This window comes from Cervus canadensis, chromosome 17 (genome assembly GCF_019320065.1).
Source record: "Cervus canadensis isolate Bull #8, Minnesota chromosome 17, ASM1932006v1, whole genome shotgun sequence".
NCBI lineage: Eukaryota > Metazoa > Chordata > Mammalia > Artiodactyla > Cervidae > Cervus > Cervus canadensis.
Genome location: NC_057402.1, coordinates 23,101,689 through 23,118,907, shown reverse-complemented (window position 1 = coordinate 23,118,907; position 17,219 = coordinate 23,101,689). Strand labels below are relative to the sequence as shown.

The 17,219-nt window shown below is 36.4% G+C and overlaps 1 protein-coding gene across 9 annotated transcripts in view; it reads right to left on the bottom strand.

Annotated features, from left to right (window-relative positions):
• Positions 1 to 17,219, bottom strand: part of RALGAPA1 (Ral GTPase activating protein catalytic subunit alpha 1) — a 212,502-nt gene that overhangs the window by 34,704 nt on the left and 160,579 nt on the right. For all 9 annotated transcript variants that reach the window (XM_043489272.1, XM_043489274.1, XM_043489277.1 and 6 more), the window contains one exon: positions 10,690 to 10,845. In XM_043489272.1, the coding sequence (XP_043345207.1) occupies positions 10,690 to 10,845 (156 nt within the window). The remainder of the gene's footprint in view (positions 1 to 10,689; positions 10,846 to 17,219) is intronic.

The window sequence follows — 17,219 nt, the reverse complement described above, 5'->3', positions numbered from 1 at the left end:
TGTAGCAAAACATAAACTATCATATACTCTTCAACCATGTGAAAAAATAGACTCTCATACATTTTCATAACTCACTTGCTGTCTGGATCATTCATTCCTAGTAATTAAGCAAAGATTTTTGAAGCAACAGGAACAGCATGTAGTATTATAATACTTTAGCAGAGTGGACACTTGATAAATATGTGATTAAAAAGATAATACCATAGTACTTAGCAATTTTTTCCCTATTATTACATAGTGTACAGCATAAAAATAAAACTACCTGCACTTATGGCTTTACTTAAATATACCATTTAGATGGTGGTAAGTGCTTAAAAATATAAAATAGGGTAATGTGATAGTGTTACTGGGTAGAGAGGGCTTCCTTAGCTCAGATGGTCTGGAAAGGTCTCTGAGGAACTGTCATGTGAGTCTGAGAATAGAACAATGCAGATGAGAAAGCATGTGTGTGTGTGTGTGTTAGTTGCTGTGTGTGTGTTTGTGTAAGCTGCTCAGTCGTGCCCGACTCTTTTCCACTCCATGGACTGTAGGTCACCAGGCTCCTTTGTCCATGGAATTCTCCAGGCACGAATACTGGAGTGGGCTGCCATTCCCTCCTCCGGGGAGAAAGCCTGATGAGGTGGCAAAAGAGCATTTCAAATGGAAAGAAACAGTAAGTGAAAAGCCCGTGAGTTGGGAATGAGCTCGATGTGATGGCAGGTTAGAATGACAGCCAGTGAGGCCAGGTTCTGGTAAATGAAAAGGAAAGTGACAAGAGATGGGATTGGAGAAGTAGACAGGCAAATAGCCAGATCTTGTAGGGCATTGAAGGCCATGGTAAGGAATTAGTTTAATCTATATGCAATGAGAAGCCACTGCTATACCATCCAAATTAAACCAACCACAGTGATAAGATAAATTTACTCTGAACCATTTATATTTCCTGGTTTCTCTATCTTCGATTCTTATCATCAGGAGTATATTTAGAGAAACTGGGTTAAAGGTGTTAGTCATTCAGTTGTGTCCAACTCTTTGTGACCCTGTGGACCGTAGCCTGCCAGGCTCCTCTGTCCATGAATTTTCCAGGCAAGAATACTGGAGTGGGTTGCATTTCTTTCTCCAGAGGGGATCTTCCCAACCTAGGGATGGAAACTGCATCTCCTGCACTGCAGGCAGATGCTTTACCACTGAGCCACCTGTGGTTAAAGGTAGAGTTTATTATATTAAAATTATTTTATGTAATGTGGCTAAATTTGGGACTAAAATGATGTATATAATTCCATAGAATTATTAACTATTACATTACACTTTTACTAACACAATGAAAAAATTTTTATTATTTCTTCAATTTGTTTTTCATTTTCCAGACTATACTAGAATATAGTTCTTTGGAAAATGAAGTATGTTAATTCTATTTCTAGATAAAATCCAGAAAAATGGATTTGAAGTTAAAATCAGACCAAGCAGTTCTATACAGCTCATTTACTTGTGAAACTATTGTGACCAAATTTCAAAACAGAAAACGAACTGCTGTCCAAGATACTAACAGTGTTTCAGAGGGAACTGACTTAAATAAAGTGCTCTTTCCCCTCTTTTGGGGGGTCCAGGAAATGAAAGATAGGCTAGAGAGTCCAACTAAGTAGGTTACAATTATCTCAACTTGATCTTCATCAAACTCCTAAAAGGGTGATTCAGCTACCTATGAAGCAGAGTATCAGCAAGTGGCTAGAACAAGGAGACAGAGGAAATGAGACAAGCTCCTGTGAACACTTTATACCAATGCTTGCAGCACTTTTGATTTTTAGGGGTGAATAAACTCAGTTAAGTGGAAATTATTTTTAACCATTTTCTGTCAATCTTCCTCAGGTAGAGATAATTTACAGAATAGAAGGTTGGACTAGAGTTACATCAGGATTCTTAATATGATGGTGTAATATTTCTAAGAGAGACTACTTTGTTAGACTGCTTGGTTAATTTGTTAAAAAAAAAGAAAGTATAATTAGTCCATGTTGTAAAAATTCTGTTACTATCATTTTGATCCTTGAAAAAGCCTTTCTTGACAAGAAATAAACGGCTACACTTATTTACCTCTATTTACCAAAGATATTTACCTCTAATTCTAAGAACATAAAATGCTTAAAAATAATTTACAGAACTACCACATGATAGCTTAAACAAAAGTAAAAACTAAAATTAGTTTCTATAAAATAGATATAAATGATTTTCTCCTATCAAGTTTAAAACAAAGAACCAGAGTCATAAATAATTCTACCTTGCCAGAGGCACAGCTATTTCTTTATACTGACTGTCGACTATCTAATTTAATTAGAGGTATTAAACTCCATGCTGAGGTCAACAAGCCTTACTTCCTTCAATATTACACTTCAACCAGTGCTCATTAATGTGTCTACTGAATGGATTAACACACCTAAAGATATATGTACAAAGCAAAGGGGGACAACCTAATGATATCCAATTGTTCATTTGTAATAGGACACATGTTCTAGGCCTCAACTTATTACCACTAATGTGGAATTTATTAAATTCAGGAGAAAAAATACCAATACAGAAAGTGATTTTTTTATTAAGGAGAACTGGTATAAGACAACTAGTTTCCATGATGAAGTTTAAGCATTTAACCTTTTATTAAAAAGAAACTGATACTATAATAGAGCTAAAATATAAGCTTGTTACTTAGAAAAATCTTACATACTAGGATTCTGAAGAGCACTGAGCAGAGAAAATAGGTAAAAAGAAGCCTCATATAGAGAGCAATAAATATTAAGCTTTTTTGATATCTATGAAAAGAACATTTAGAATAATTCATACTGAATTATGAAATGGGGTAAATTTTTCATCTCTACTGAATTAAGTGAAATATTGCATCAATTTAGTCCCACCTTGATAGAGTAGACTTTGTTTCAGATTACTTAAATTACCACTGGAGAAAACAAGAGAACTATACCTTCCAAAATGATAGCACTTTATTACATATTGTTTACTGTTTATAATTTTGACAGGTTTTGTTTTTATATGGTATTTTGTTTTTATATGTGAAAGAAGTGATATTTTTAAGATTTTTCACTACAACAAACTCACTCCTAAAATGCTTTAGGTTAAAAAAGCCTATCTAGCCAGGATAATTTTCTTCAATAAAACAGGTATAGTTACTTTAGCAACTAACATAATAGCATGCTTGCATTATAAATTTTAATATGATAAATATTTGCTTACATTTTTATTTTTTTTCTACCTACCTACCTACCTATTTATATATTTATCCTGGTGGCACCACACAACATGTGAGATCTTAGTTCCCTGACCAGGAATTGAACCTGTGCCCCTGCATTGGAAGTGCAGAGTCTTAACCACTGGACCACTATGGAAGTCCCCTGTATTTTTAAAAGTTACAATACAAAAAAAAAAAGTTACAATACTTTTTACATTTCAGTACTAAACAACTGGGAAATTGTGCCATGTATCTGCCTGCATTCTTTTTTTTAATAATTTGGGAAAAAAAAAACCCACTAAGTAAAAAAACACCTGTCCTATTCCACTTGGTAAATTGTTAAAATATACAACTTCTCATTTATAATTAACTTAAAAGGAGAAAAAAACCAAAATTTTTGTCTAGGGTGTTGTGTCAGCCAAACTGTGGACCAAGGAATTGTTTCTTTAGAGACACTGAAAAAACACAATCTTATATACAGAAAACCCTGATTCTATAATAATATCTGTTAGAACTAATATATGAATTCAACAAATACAAATTAACACACAAAAGTCAGTGGCATTTTTAACAGAAAAGGAAACTGTAAAAACAATTCAATTTTTAACACATTAAAAGAATAAAATATTAGCATAAATTTAAGGAGAAAGATGTATGTTGAAAATCCACAAAATATTGCTGAAAAAATATGAAAGACTACATAAAAAAATGGAAACATTTCCCATATTCATGGATTGAAAGGCTTAATATTATTAAAATGACTATTAAAGTGATTCAAAGAGTCAGTGTAATCCTACTGAAACCCCAACAAAGTTTATCACAGAAATAGAAAAACCAATCTTAAAATTCATACGGAATCTCAGGTGACTATGAATAATAAAAATAATCTTGAAAAAGAATGAAGTTGTAGAATTCATATTACTTGATTTCAAAACTTACTACAAAGCTACAATAATTAAAACATTTAATTAAAGCAAAAGGACATTCAGACCAATGGAATAGAATAGGGAGATCAAAAGTAAAGTTTTACACAGATGACCAATTGATTTTTGACATGGGTGCCAAGACCACTCACTAAAGGAATGCATAATCTTTTAAACAAACATTAGTGCAACAAATGAATAGCCACATATAAAGGAATGAAGTCAGACTTTTATCTCATACTCTACACAAAAAAATAACTAAAAATGGATCCAAAACATAAACATAAAAGCAAAAATTAAAACATTCTTAGAAGAAAACACATGGGAAAATATTCACGACATAGGATCTGGCAATGAATTCTTGAATTGATTCAGAAGCAACAAAAGAGAACATAGATAAACTGAACTCCATCAAAATAAAACTTATGTGCATCAAAGGACACTATCAAGAGAGTGAAAAGACAACCCACAAAATGGGAGAAAGTATTTGCTAGTCATATATCTGATAAGACAGTAACATCTACAATATATAAAGAACTCCAACAACATAACCAGAAAATTACAAGCAACCTAATTTAAAAAATGGGTGGAAGAGCTGAATGGACATTTCTCCAAAGAAGATATACATATGGCCAATAAAGCACATGAAAAGATGCACATCATTATTCAAAAGGGAAATGCAAGTCAAAACCACAGACATTATAACACTCTGCACCTATTAGGATAGTTGATAACAAGTAATGGCAAGGATGTGGAAAAACTGGAACTTTTGTGCATTGGCTAGTGGAAATGTTAAATGGCAGTCAGTTTGGAAAACAGTTGGACAATTCCTTAGAAGGCCAAACATGTAATTTCCATGTTACCCAGCAATTCCACTCCTAAGTCTATACACCTAAAAGAACGGAAAATAGGAACTCAAACAAATACCTGCATGACAATGTTCAAAGCAGCATTATTCACAATAGCTAAAAAGTAGAAACATCAATAGATATATGGACAAACAAAATGCATATACATATCGTGGGATACTATTCAGTCATAGAAAGGATGAAATTCTGACATGTTTCACCATCAATGAAGCTTGAAAACATTATGCTAAATGAAATCAGGCACAAAAGGACAAATACTATATGATTCCTACTTATATAAGATATCTAGAATTGGAAAATTAAAAGAGAAAGAAAGCAAATTAGAGGTTACTAGGGGCTGGGTGTAGGTGGTAATGTAGAGTTATTGTTAATGGATATAGAGTTCTGTTTGGGAGGATAACGTTCGGAGATTTCCAGTTTCCAGCCTAGCAAGCAAGGAGAACAGAAGTTGTCACTCTGTCCTAGCAACAAGTAAAAAGCTGAACAACTGAAAAATCAACTACAGTACTCCTCTTGGATCAGAGAAGTGAGGTCATAGGGAAAACTGCTGTCCCAAAATTGGATAGGCAAATATGACGAATAAAACAATTTAACAGAGCAGAAACCTCTGCAGGAACCAGTGCCAGAGCAGGAAAACCCGAGTTGTTGTTGACAAACTGCTGGAGACTCACTGTAAATAAGAGTGAAAGAATGAAGATCAGAACCAGAGTAAGAAATGGCAGGGATGGGGGAATTACAACTATGATTAATATGCTAAGGGCACTAATGGAAAAAATAAACAACATCCAAGAACAGATGGATAATGTAAGCAGAGAGATGGACATTCTCAGAAAAAAAAAGATGTTAGAGATAAAAAAGAACAATGTGAGTCTACAAGCAATAAATGCTGGAGAGGGTGTGGAGAAAAGGGAACCCTCTTACACTGTTGGTGGGAATGCAAACTAGTACAGCCGCTATGGAAAACAGTGTGGAGATTTCTTAAAAAACTGGAAACAGAACTGCCATATGACCCAGCAATCCCACTTCTGGGCATACACACTGAGGAAACCAGATCTGAAAGAGACACGTGCACCCCAATGTTCATCGCAGCACTGTTTATAATAGCCAGGACATGGAAGCAACCTAGATGCCCATCAGCAGATGAATGGATAAGGAAGCTGTGGTACATATACACCATGGAATATTACTCAGCCAGTAAAAAGAATTCATTTGAACCAGTCCTAATGAGATGGATGAAGCTGGAGCCCATTATACAGAGTGAAGTAAGCCAGAAAGATAAAGAACATTACAGCATACTAACACATATATATGGAATTTAGAAAGGTGATAACGATAACCCTATATGCAAAACAGAAAAAGAGACACAGAAATACAGAACAGACTTTTGAACTCTGTGGGAGAATGTGAGGGTGGGATATTTCAAAAGAACAGCATGTATACTATCTATGGTGAAACAGATCACCAGCCCAGGTGGGATGCATGAGACAAGTGCTCCGGCCTGGTGCACTGGGAAGACCCAGAGGAATCGGGTGGAGAGGGAGGTGGGAGGGGGGATCGGGATGGGGAATACATGTAAATCCATGGCTGATTCATATCAATGTATGACAAAACCCACTGGGAAAAAAAAATAATAATAATAATAAAAAAAAATTAAAAAAAAAAAATAAAAAGCTTTAGGAGGAAAAAAAAAAAAAAAAAGAACAATGTGAGTAAAATGAGGAAAGCCTCTGATGGGCTCATTAGTAAACTGGACATGGCTGAAGAAAGAATCTCTGAGCTTGAGGATATAACAACAGAAATTTCTGAGACTGAAAAGCAAAGAGAAAAAAAAAAATCTGAAAAAACCTCCCAATATCTAAGAACTGTGAGATAACCACAAAAAGTGTGACATTTATGTATAGGAGGAAAGACATAAACAGAAGCAATAGGATTGAGAACTGCCCCAAATTAATGTCAGACACCAGATAACAAATCCAGGAAGCTCAGAGAACACTAAGCAGGATAAAAGGCCCCCAAACTACATCTAAGCATATCACATTCAAACCTCAGAAAATCAGATGAAAAGGTCTTGGGAGAAGCTGGAAGGGGGAAAAAACATCTTACCTATGGAGAAGCAAAGATTAAAAATTACATCTGACTTCTCCTAAGAAATGAAAGGAGGAAGACTAGAGTACAATATTTAAAGGGCTGAGAGAAAAAAACTACTAATCTAGAATTCTATACCCTGTGAAATTATCCTTCACAAGTAAAGGAGAATAAAGACATTCTCAGACAACAAAAACTGAGGGAATTTGTTGCCAGCAGACCTGCCTTATAAGAAATACCTTTTCAGAGAGAAGGGAAATGATATACGATAGAAATTTGGATTTGCATGCAGAAAGGAAAAGCATCAAAGAATCAATAATTGAAGGCAAAATAAAAACTTATTTTTCTTATTCTTAATTGATCTAACACATCACTGTTTAAGGTAATAAATGGCAACAATGTATTTGACAATGTATGCTTATGTATGTAAGAGCTTCCCTGGTGGCTCAGACAGTGAAGGATCTGCCGCAGTGCAGGGGACCTGGGTTCGATCCCTGGTTCAAGAAGATCCCCTGGCAAAGGGAATGGCAACCCACTTCAGTGTTCTTGCCTGGACAATTCCATGGACAGAGGAGCAGCGGGCTGCAGTCATGGGGTTGTGAAGAGTAGGACACAACTGAGTACCTAACACACTCATCCATATACATGGTTAAGTAAAAGTGGAATGAATGATAGCAACGACACAAGGGATAGGAGGGAAAAACTGGGCATATAGGTACTTTCAGTGAAGCACTATGTGTTATTTGAAAGAGGACTTTAGTTATAGATGAATAGTACAAACTCTAGGGCAAGAACTGGAAAACAATTCTTTAAAAAAAGCACAAATGATATGCTAAGAAACGAGAGAAAATCGAATCGTAAAATACTGTTAAAACCACAAATGGCAGGAAAAAGATGTAAAATACAAAAACAAAGAGCAAGAGTAACAAGTAGAAAATAATAACAAATATGGTAAATATTAGTCCAATTATATTAATGATCACTTTAAATGTCAATGATTTGAATACATAGAAACTGTCAGAGTGGATCCAAAAAAAAAAAAAGCCCTAACTATATGTTGTCTACAAGAAATCAACTTTAAATATAGACACATACAGATTCAAAGTAAACAGATATAGAAAGATATACAATGATACCACCAGTAAGAAAGCAGGAGTAGCTATACTAATTTCAGAGAGAGCACACTTCAGAGCAAGGAAGATAACCTGGGATAAAGAGGGGCATAACCTAATGATAAAGAGGTCAATATTCCAAGAAGACATAACCAATCCTTAAAGTGTATGTACCTAACAACAGGGTGTCAAAAACTGACAGCACTGCAAGGAAAACAGAAGAATCCACTATTATAGTTGGAGACTTTAATACCCCTCTCAGAAAAGGAGAGATTGAGCAGGCAGAAAATTGGTAAGGATATAGTTGAACTTAACAGCTTCATCAATCAAGTGAATATAATTGACATTTATAGACTATTTCATTCAACAATAGCAGATTACACATTCTTCCCAGACTCGCACACAACATTCACCAGATAGACTATACTTGGGCCATAAAACACACCTTAACAAATTAAAAAAAAATAGAAATCATATGATGTCTGCTCTTAGACCACAATGGAATTAAACTAGAAATCAATAACAAAAAGATAGCTGGTAAAGCCCCAAATGCTTGGAAATTAAACAGCACAGTTCTAAGTAACACATAGGTCAAAAAATATTTTGAAATAAATGGAGAAGTTCTGGAAATGAATGTTTGTGATGGCTGTGCCACACTATGACAAAGAACTGTACATATTAAAATGATTAAAATGGTAAATTTATGTTTTATATACATATTTTACCACAATAAAAAATTTCTGTACTTATATAAATGAAGCAAACTATTAGTATTTAAGGTTTAATCCCTCAACATACTCTAATATATCCAATACTTAAAATTTCACCATTTAGGGTTAGAACTCAACCATTTAACTATTCTTAAATGGTGTTAACACATTTCCAAAATTAATTTTGCTATGATAATGGATTGTTAAACATCCTCAGCTTCTTCTTAAATAATTAAGGAAGACCTTTGTGACTGTTATGAAGGAAATAAGAAGTCTTAATTGAAGACATTTCTACAAAGGTTGCAAAAATACAACTTCAAGTACCTTATAACCATCAGGTTTAATATATTGAAGTAAAAATATCCTACATAAGTTTCTTTAAGAAAATATCAACAAAAAGTGATATACTTTGTTCTGCTCTTATGTTTGCAATTGACGATACTATTAATTTTAGACTCGGCTCTGGGGTTTAAAAGTTGTATCCATGGTTCCATGAAAATGAGGATCACTGCCAAGTTCCTAATGATTACAATAATTTATCTTTTTGCACTGTACCCATAATTGCCTCTAATTTGGGTATGGCTTATTTTCATACAGATTTAAAATGAGAAGATGGAAGAAAGTGATTAACTGAAGTTTTACTCAAGTTTTATGCCAACCCAACTCTTTACCATTTTCTTGTCAGTATTCATGTCTCATTCTGTATTACTAAAAACTATATGCTAAGATAGTCTATAGAAAATCTGTGACTAAATATACTTAACTTCCTACACATCAATTACCTATACCTTTACTATTCATTCCAATCTAATTAGCATCCATATATTAGTTATTCTAACCATTACTCATTTAGTAGGCAATTTCCAACAGTATTCTAAAATGTAAATAAAAAACATCAAGGGTATTAATTCAATCTTATAAAGTATTTGAGAGGAATTCTGAAGTTCCTTTTCAAAAGAGTATAAAACTGTTTTCATAGGTTACTAATGAACTGTGACGAGCTCTGATATTAAGTAACATAAGAGTATTGAGTAAATGATCTACCATATTAAGCAGGTTACATTCAACAGTGGTTTTGAATAAACTGAGGGATAGGAAAAAAAGAAGATAAAAGAAATGGTGGACAAGGTTTCACTTGAAAAATATGTTTCTCCCTAAAAACACCAAACATGGATTGAGCACACACAACTTTATTCCAGGGTAGATCTGTGGTCACTAGAATGATTTTTGAATGCTAGCATTAGCTACAGCAAAATGGTGGTGTAGGTTTTAAAAGACATGGGCCATTAAAACCATTTCACTATACCTCCCAAAAATTCTAAGGCAGTAAAATTTAGAATTTTAGAATTTAAAATTTAGAATTTTACTAGAATTAAGACTTATTTTATCTGCTATATTAATTTTAGTTAAAATTTATTATAAAGCACATTTTAAATGCTTTATAATAATTTAATTTTCATTTTTTTCCCCTTTCCCTCAATCAATATAAATGTTATATCCATCTCTGTGTGGGGATGTGAATTATAATTTCACCAATCTGAATATATATAGTAGTTTTTCAATTTGTGAAATGCCCATTTTCTTGAAGGCAAATGCTTTTTTAAGACTATAACCTTCAATCGTATCATTAAGGAAAACAGCTTATTCTGGAACAATACTGTTTCTTAAGACAGTACTAGGTGAAGAACAGAGTACTCAGAAACAGCTCTTAATCACTTAGATTACTTGCTTACATATTTTACTAAGATTCTAACTCTGAGCACTTTTTTCCTTAGCACTTACTTTTTTGGTCAAAGAGTCATCAGAATCCGAAGGCATTCTTGTTGACACATGAAATATTACTTCAACTGTAGAGGTAGCAAAATATGGTGTAGTCAATCCAGTGCTTTTATTTTTTTGTAGTCCTCCCATGAAACCACAATGGTTTGTAAGATTTACCTAGAAGCAATGAAAAGACACATAATGTTTATCAACTAAACCAAACTCACTATGGAAAAAGACTCAAATCTCTCCCTTTGCAAAAATATGGGGAATGAAGTCTTTTGCATACTACCAACCATGGCTTGTCCCAGAATTATTAGTCAGAGCTATCCTATACACTGGTAGATCTTAAGTATCTGAGGATCTCTAATTAGTAGGAACTAATTAGCAAAGGAATCAACTGCTGAGCACTGTACATCTTTTGTTAGGCTACTAGGTGTTAAATTGTAAAGGCTATGGGGGAGACACCAAGGAGGGCAGAGAGTAAAAACCAAGTGGCAAAAATCAAGACTGGAAATGATCTGGGGAAAAGTTAGAAAAAAAAAACCAAAAAACAGTAATGTCACTTTGATTAAATAATTAATTTGGTGTGACATATTTATTCATCAAAGCTGGCTTCCTAATTATCAGTACCTATCATAGCCCAGAAAAAACATCTTTTTCTTTTTATGACTTCACAGAAGTCCCTTTCCTTGATGTGCAATAATTTAGTGCCCTACTTGAAGGATATTTAGACTTTCCCAATCTTTTGCTATTACAGTCAATGCTGCAGTGGATAACACTGAACACATATCATGCTGCATTTGTGAAAGTAGATCTGTAGGACAAACAATCAAAAGTGGAAATGTAAGTCAAAGGACATGTCTATTTCTGATTTTTGAAACCCACTACCAAACTGCTCTCTGTAGATTGTACCAACAGTTGCATGAGGGTTTCCCTCATACGCTCTCAAATATATTATAAAACTGTATGACCTCTGCCGATAGGTTAAAAAAATGATATTGTAAGTGTACATTTTTGTTGTTTCGTTTTAGTGAGAAAGTTATTTACTTTCAAGTCAATTTTCTGAGTACATAAAGGAGAAAGTCTAAGTTTAGAGCTCCTTGCTATAAAACAGTTCTGTAACATGGGCAGATCTCTATTTCTTAATTAAATGTTTTATCTGGAGATTAATTATAGATTCTACAAAGTTTTAAGAAATAATAGAAAGAGATCTTACATACTCTTTGCTCAGATTCCCCCAATGCGGAGCCATATTATAACCAGGATACTTATATTGATATGACTGAGACAACATTTTCATCACCACAAGGATTCCCCGTGTTGCCCTGTTACATGACCCACACCCACTTTCCCCATACCCCACCTCCTTCTTAATGCCTGGCAATCGCTAACTTGTTCTTTACTACTAAAACTGTCATTTCAAGAATGTTATGTAAGTGGACTATATGGCATGTAACTTTTCCAAGTGTTTGAAGATTTCCCCATTATTTCTCTGTTAATGATTTCAAATTTGATCCTACTGTAGTTGGAGAACACACTGTATGATTTCAACACCTTAAAATGTGCTGAAGTTTCTTTTAATGGTTCATACATGGTCTATCTTGGTATATGTTCCTTAGACACTGAAAATATGATATTGCTGGGTGGGGTGTTTTATATAAATGTTAATTAGGTCCTATTGGTTGTTGGTGGTATTGAGACCCTCTATATACTCGCTGATTTTCTGTCTACTTCTCTCAGCTGTTGAGAGAGGGGTAAAGTCTCCATTTATAATTGTGAAACTGTCTATTTCTTCTTTCGGTTCTATCAGCTCTGCTTCACTTATTTTGCAGTTCTGTTGTTTGCTGCACACAGATTTAGGATTTTTAAGTCTTCTTAGTGGACTGACCCTTTTATCACTGTTATAGAATGTCCCTTATCTCTGATAATTTTCTCTGCTCTGAAGCCTACCTTATCTAATATAAATTCAGTCACTCTGGCTTTAAGATTTGCACAATATAATTTTTTCTGTCCATTTACTTTCTACCAGCCTATATTATCATACTTGAAGTGAGTTTCTTTTACAATGCATATAAGTGAGTCATGTTCTTTAATCCACTCAGCCAATTTTTGGGAAAAAAAAATTATCTATTTATTTGGCCGCCTTGGGTCTCAGCTGAAGCACGTGGGATCTTTCGGCATGCTGGATCTTTCATTGCGGCATGCTAGCTCTTTGCTGTGGTTTCAAGGCTTCTCTTTCAAGTTGCGGTGTACAGGCTTTAGAGCATGTGGGCCCAGCAGCTGCAGCACATGCATGGGCTTATTAGTTGCCCTGCAATATATGGGATCCCTGACCAGGGATCAAACCTGCTTCTCCTGCACTGGAAGGTGGATTCTTAACCATTGGAGCACCAGGGAAGTCCCGACTCTGCCAATTTTAATTGTTATATTTAGATCATTAATATTTCCTGTAATGACAGATATATTAGAGCATAATCTCACCATTTTATTTTTTTGTTCTCTGCACATTTGCTGTTTTATTTTTTCTATCTCCCATGGGTTACTTGGAACATATTTTAGAACTCCGATTTTAGTTATCATTTTGAGTGTATCTTCTGTTGTATGTTTCTTACTGGTTATTTATTAAACATACCTTATTACAGTCTACTGATGTTGTCATTTTACCAGTTTGAGTGAAACACAGAAACCCTATGTCACTTTATGTCCTTTAACCCTCCCGTTTGTAATATAATTGCCATGAATATTTGCTTGGTGGTGGTGGTGTAGAGTTGCTAAGTTATGTCTGACTCTTTTGCAACCCCCATGGACTGTAGCCTGCAAAGCTCCTTTTCCATGGGATTTCTCAAGCAAGAATACTGGAGTGGGTTGCCATTTCCATCTCCAGGGGATATTTCCAACCCACAGACTGAACCCACATCTCCTGATTTACAGGTGGATTCTTTAACACTGAGCCACATGGGAAGCCCAATTTCCAGTATACTATAGTTATATATGTGTACTTTACATATATTTTCTCCTCACATCACAATTACTGAAGCCCACGTGCCTAGAGCCCAAGTTCCGCAGCAAGAGAAGCCACTGCAATGATAAACCCATTCAAAGCAATGTAGAGTAGTCCCTACTAGACACAACTAGAGAAAGCCCACATATAGTAATGAAGACAGCATGGCCAACAATGAATAAATTAAAAATAAAAATTAAAAAAGTAGGTTCCTCCATTTATACATATTTTAAATATGAATTAAAACTTTAATATATGATGAATATATATGTATATTCATCAAAATCTCAGAGCACAAATTTTGCTGATTCAATATATATAAAATGTCTGCTATTAATGACAAATCAATCAACCACATCAAATTCATTTTCTGTTAGAACATGTCTGCCTCACCATTTTACAATTTAAATAAACATACTAATTCAAATCTGTGACAAACACCTCACTTCCCAGTTATAATTATTAAGGCAGACAAATTGGTTCAGGAACCTCGACATGAATTGGTTGCGAGCATGACATAAAGTGCAGCACCTTCCAATATTCCCTGCTTTGCGATTGTAGATACTCTCTCAGGATACTTTCTCTCAGGAACATGCCCTCTAGAATGAACTCTCTCTTTTTTGGGTACCAAACTTTAGAGGGCAATGTAGGCCTCAGGTGAGTGAGAGGTATACTTTAACAAAGATGAAAAACAAAAGCAGAGGCAAGAGACTGGTAGAAGGGTTCTCACACATTAATTTTAGTAAAGTTGAGAATACAGAAATTTATCTCCTCAAAACTAACCATGCCAACATGGTTAGTTAGAATCCTTGGGACAGTCCTAGAGCCAAGATGGCGGAGGAGTAGGACGGGGAGACCACTTTCTCTCCTACAAATTCATCAAAAGAATAACTGAACGCAGAGCAAACTTCACAAAACAATTTCTGAGGTCATCAGGCACCCAGAAAAGCAGCCCATTGTCTTCGAAAGGAGGTAGGACAAAATATAAAAGATAAAATGTGAGACAAAAGAGCTAAGGACGGAGATCCATCCCGGGAAGGGAGTCTTAGGCAGCATTGCTTGGGGTAGGGTCCGGCCTGAGTGCCCTGAGGACAATCGGAGGGAGCTTCTGTGAGTTGCCAACTTGAACTGTGGGACAGCAAAAGAGAGAGAGAAAATTAACCGGCCGGAACACACTGCTGGCCATTCGCAGAACAAAGGGACCGAGAAAGTCCAGAGAAGAGCTCGCAGGCTGCGAACCGGCCCAGCCCCGCCGGACGCAGGAGGCAGGGGGGAGGGGAAGGCCGCGGCGAGACACAGGGCGCAGGCACCCGACGGGAGCGGGCGGGGACTGGGGCTGGGGACGCGGAGGGCGCACGCACCCGACTGGCGCCAGTGGAAACTGAGACTGGGTCCGCGGAAGGGAGTGGGCGCGCCGCACCTGGGGAGAGTGCGCCCATCAAGCCCCTGTCTGCCTGGACCGCTCTGACGGGGAAGGCACAGAGAGCAGGCGCAGCTTTTTGCTCCGCGCTTTTGTGGAACACCCGAGGGCTGGAACCGCGCGCAGCGCCGGGCGCGCTCCATATGGAGCGGCCGGGAGCCTGAGCAGCGCAGACGCAGAAAGCAGCGCCAGCCCCTCCCTGCAGCGCCAGCCCCTCCCTGCAGCGCCAGCCCCTCCCTGCAGAGCGATGGAACTAGCTACCTGAATAAGAGTCCACCTCCGCCCGCCTGTGTCAGGGCGGAAATGAGACTCTGAAGAGACCGGCAAACAGAAGCCAAATAAACTAAGGGAACCGCTTCAGAAGGGACCGGTGCAACAGATTAAAATCCCTGTAGAAAACATCAACTACACCGGAAGGGGCCTGTAGATATCGAGAAGTGTAAGCTGGATTGAGGAGCTATCTGAAACTGAGCGGAACCCACGCTGACCGCAACAGCTCCAGAGAAATTCCTAGATATATTTTTACTTTTTTTTTAAGTAAGAAAAAAAAAAATTTTATTTTTTATTTTTTCTCTTTTATTTTCCTTTAAAATTCCCTATTACTCCCCCATTACTCCTTAACTTTCATTTTCATAGATTTTTATCATTTTTTTAATTAGGGAAAAAATTTTTTTTCTTTTTTTTTCTTTCCTTTTTCTCTTCTATTTTCTATTTTTCTTTTTCTCTTATTTCTTTTAAAGTCCTCTAGTACTCCTCTACTACTACCTAATTTTCATTTTCAATACACTATAACCTTACCAAAAAAAAAAAAAAGAGAAGCCCTATTTTTAAACCGAAATTCAGTTCCCATTTTTATTCAGGAGTGTGTTGATTATTCTCTCCCAATCTTGACACTCTGTTTTCTACCTCAGAACACCTCTATTTCTTCCTTTCCCCTTCTCTTCCCAATCCAATTCTGTGAATCTCTGTAGGTGTCTGGGCTACGGAGAACACTCTGGGAACAGACAACTGCGTAGATCTGTCTTGAGTCCCCCTTTTTCTCCTCCTGCTCATCTCTATCTCCCTTCTCCCTCTCCTCTTCTTCATGTAACTCTGTGAACCTCTCTGGGTGTCCCTAATGGGGGAGAATCTTTTCGCCATTAACCTAGAAGTTTTATTATCAGTGCTGTATAGTTGGAGAAGTCCTAAGACTACAGGAAGAATAAAACTGAAATCCAGAGGCAGGAGACTTAAGCCCAAAACCTGAGAACACCAGAAAACTCCTGACTACATGGAACTTTTAAGTAATAAGTGACCGTCCAAAAGCCTCCATACCTACACTGAAACCAACCACCACCCAAGAGCCAGTAAGTTTTAGAGCAAGACTTACCACGCAAATTCTCCAGCAACGCAGGAACATAGCCCTGAACGTCAACATACAGGCTGCCCAAGGTCACACCTAACACATAGACCCATCTCAAAACTCATTACTGGGCACTCCATTGCTCTCCAAAGAGAAGAAATCAAGTTCCACGCACCAGAACACTGAGCAAGCTTCCCTAACCAGGAAACCTTGACAAGCCAATCGTCTAACCCCACCCACGGGGTAAATCCTCCACGATAAAAAGGAACCACAGACCTCCAGAATACAGAAAGCCCACTCCAGACACAGTAATCTAAACAAGATGAAAAGGCAAAGAAATACCCAACAGGTAAAGGAACATGAAAAATGCCCACCAAGTCAAACAAAAGAGGAGGAGATAGGGAATCTACCTGAAAAAGAATTTAGAATAATGATAATAAAAATGATCCAAAATCTTGAAAACAAAATGGAGTTACAGATAAATAGCCTGGAGACAAAGATTGAAAAGATGCAAGAAATGTTTAATAAAGACCTAGAAGAAATAAAAGAGAGTCAATTAAAAATGAATAATGCAATGAATGAGATCAAAAACACTTTGGAGGGAACCAAGAGTAGAATAACGGAGACAGAAGATAGGATAAGTGAGGTAGAAGATAAAATGGTGGAAATAAATGAAGCAGAGAGGAAAAAAGAAAAAAGGATCAAAAGAAATGAGGACAACCTCAGGGACCTCTGGGACACTGTGAAACGCCCCAACATTCGAATCATAGGAGTTCCAGAAGAAG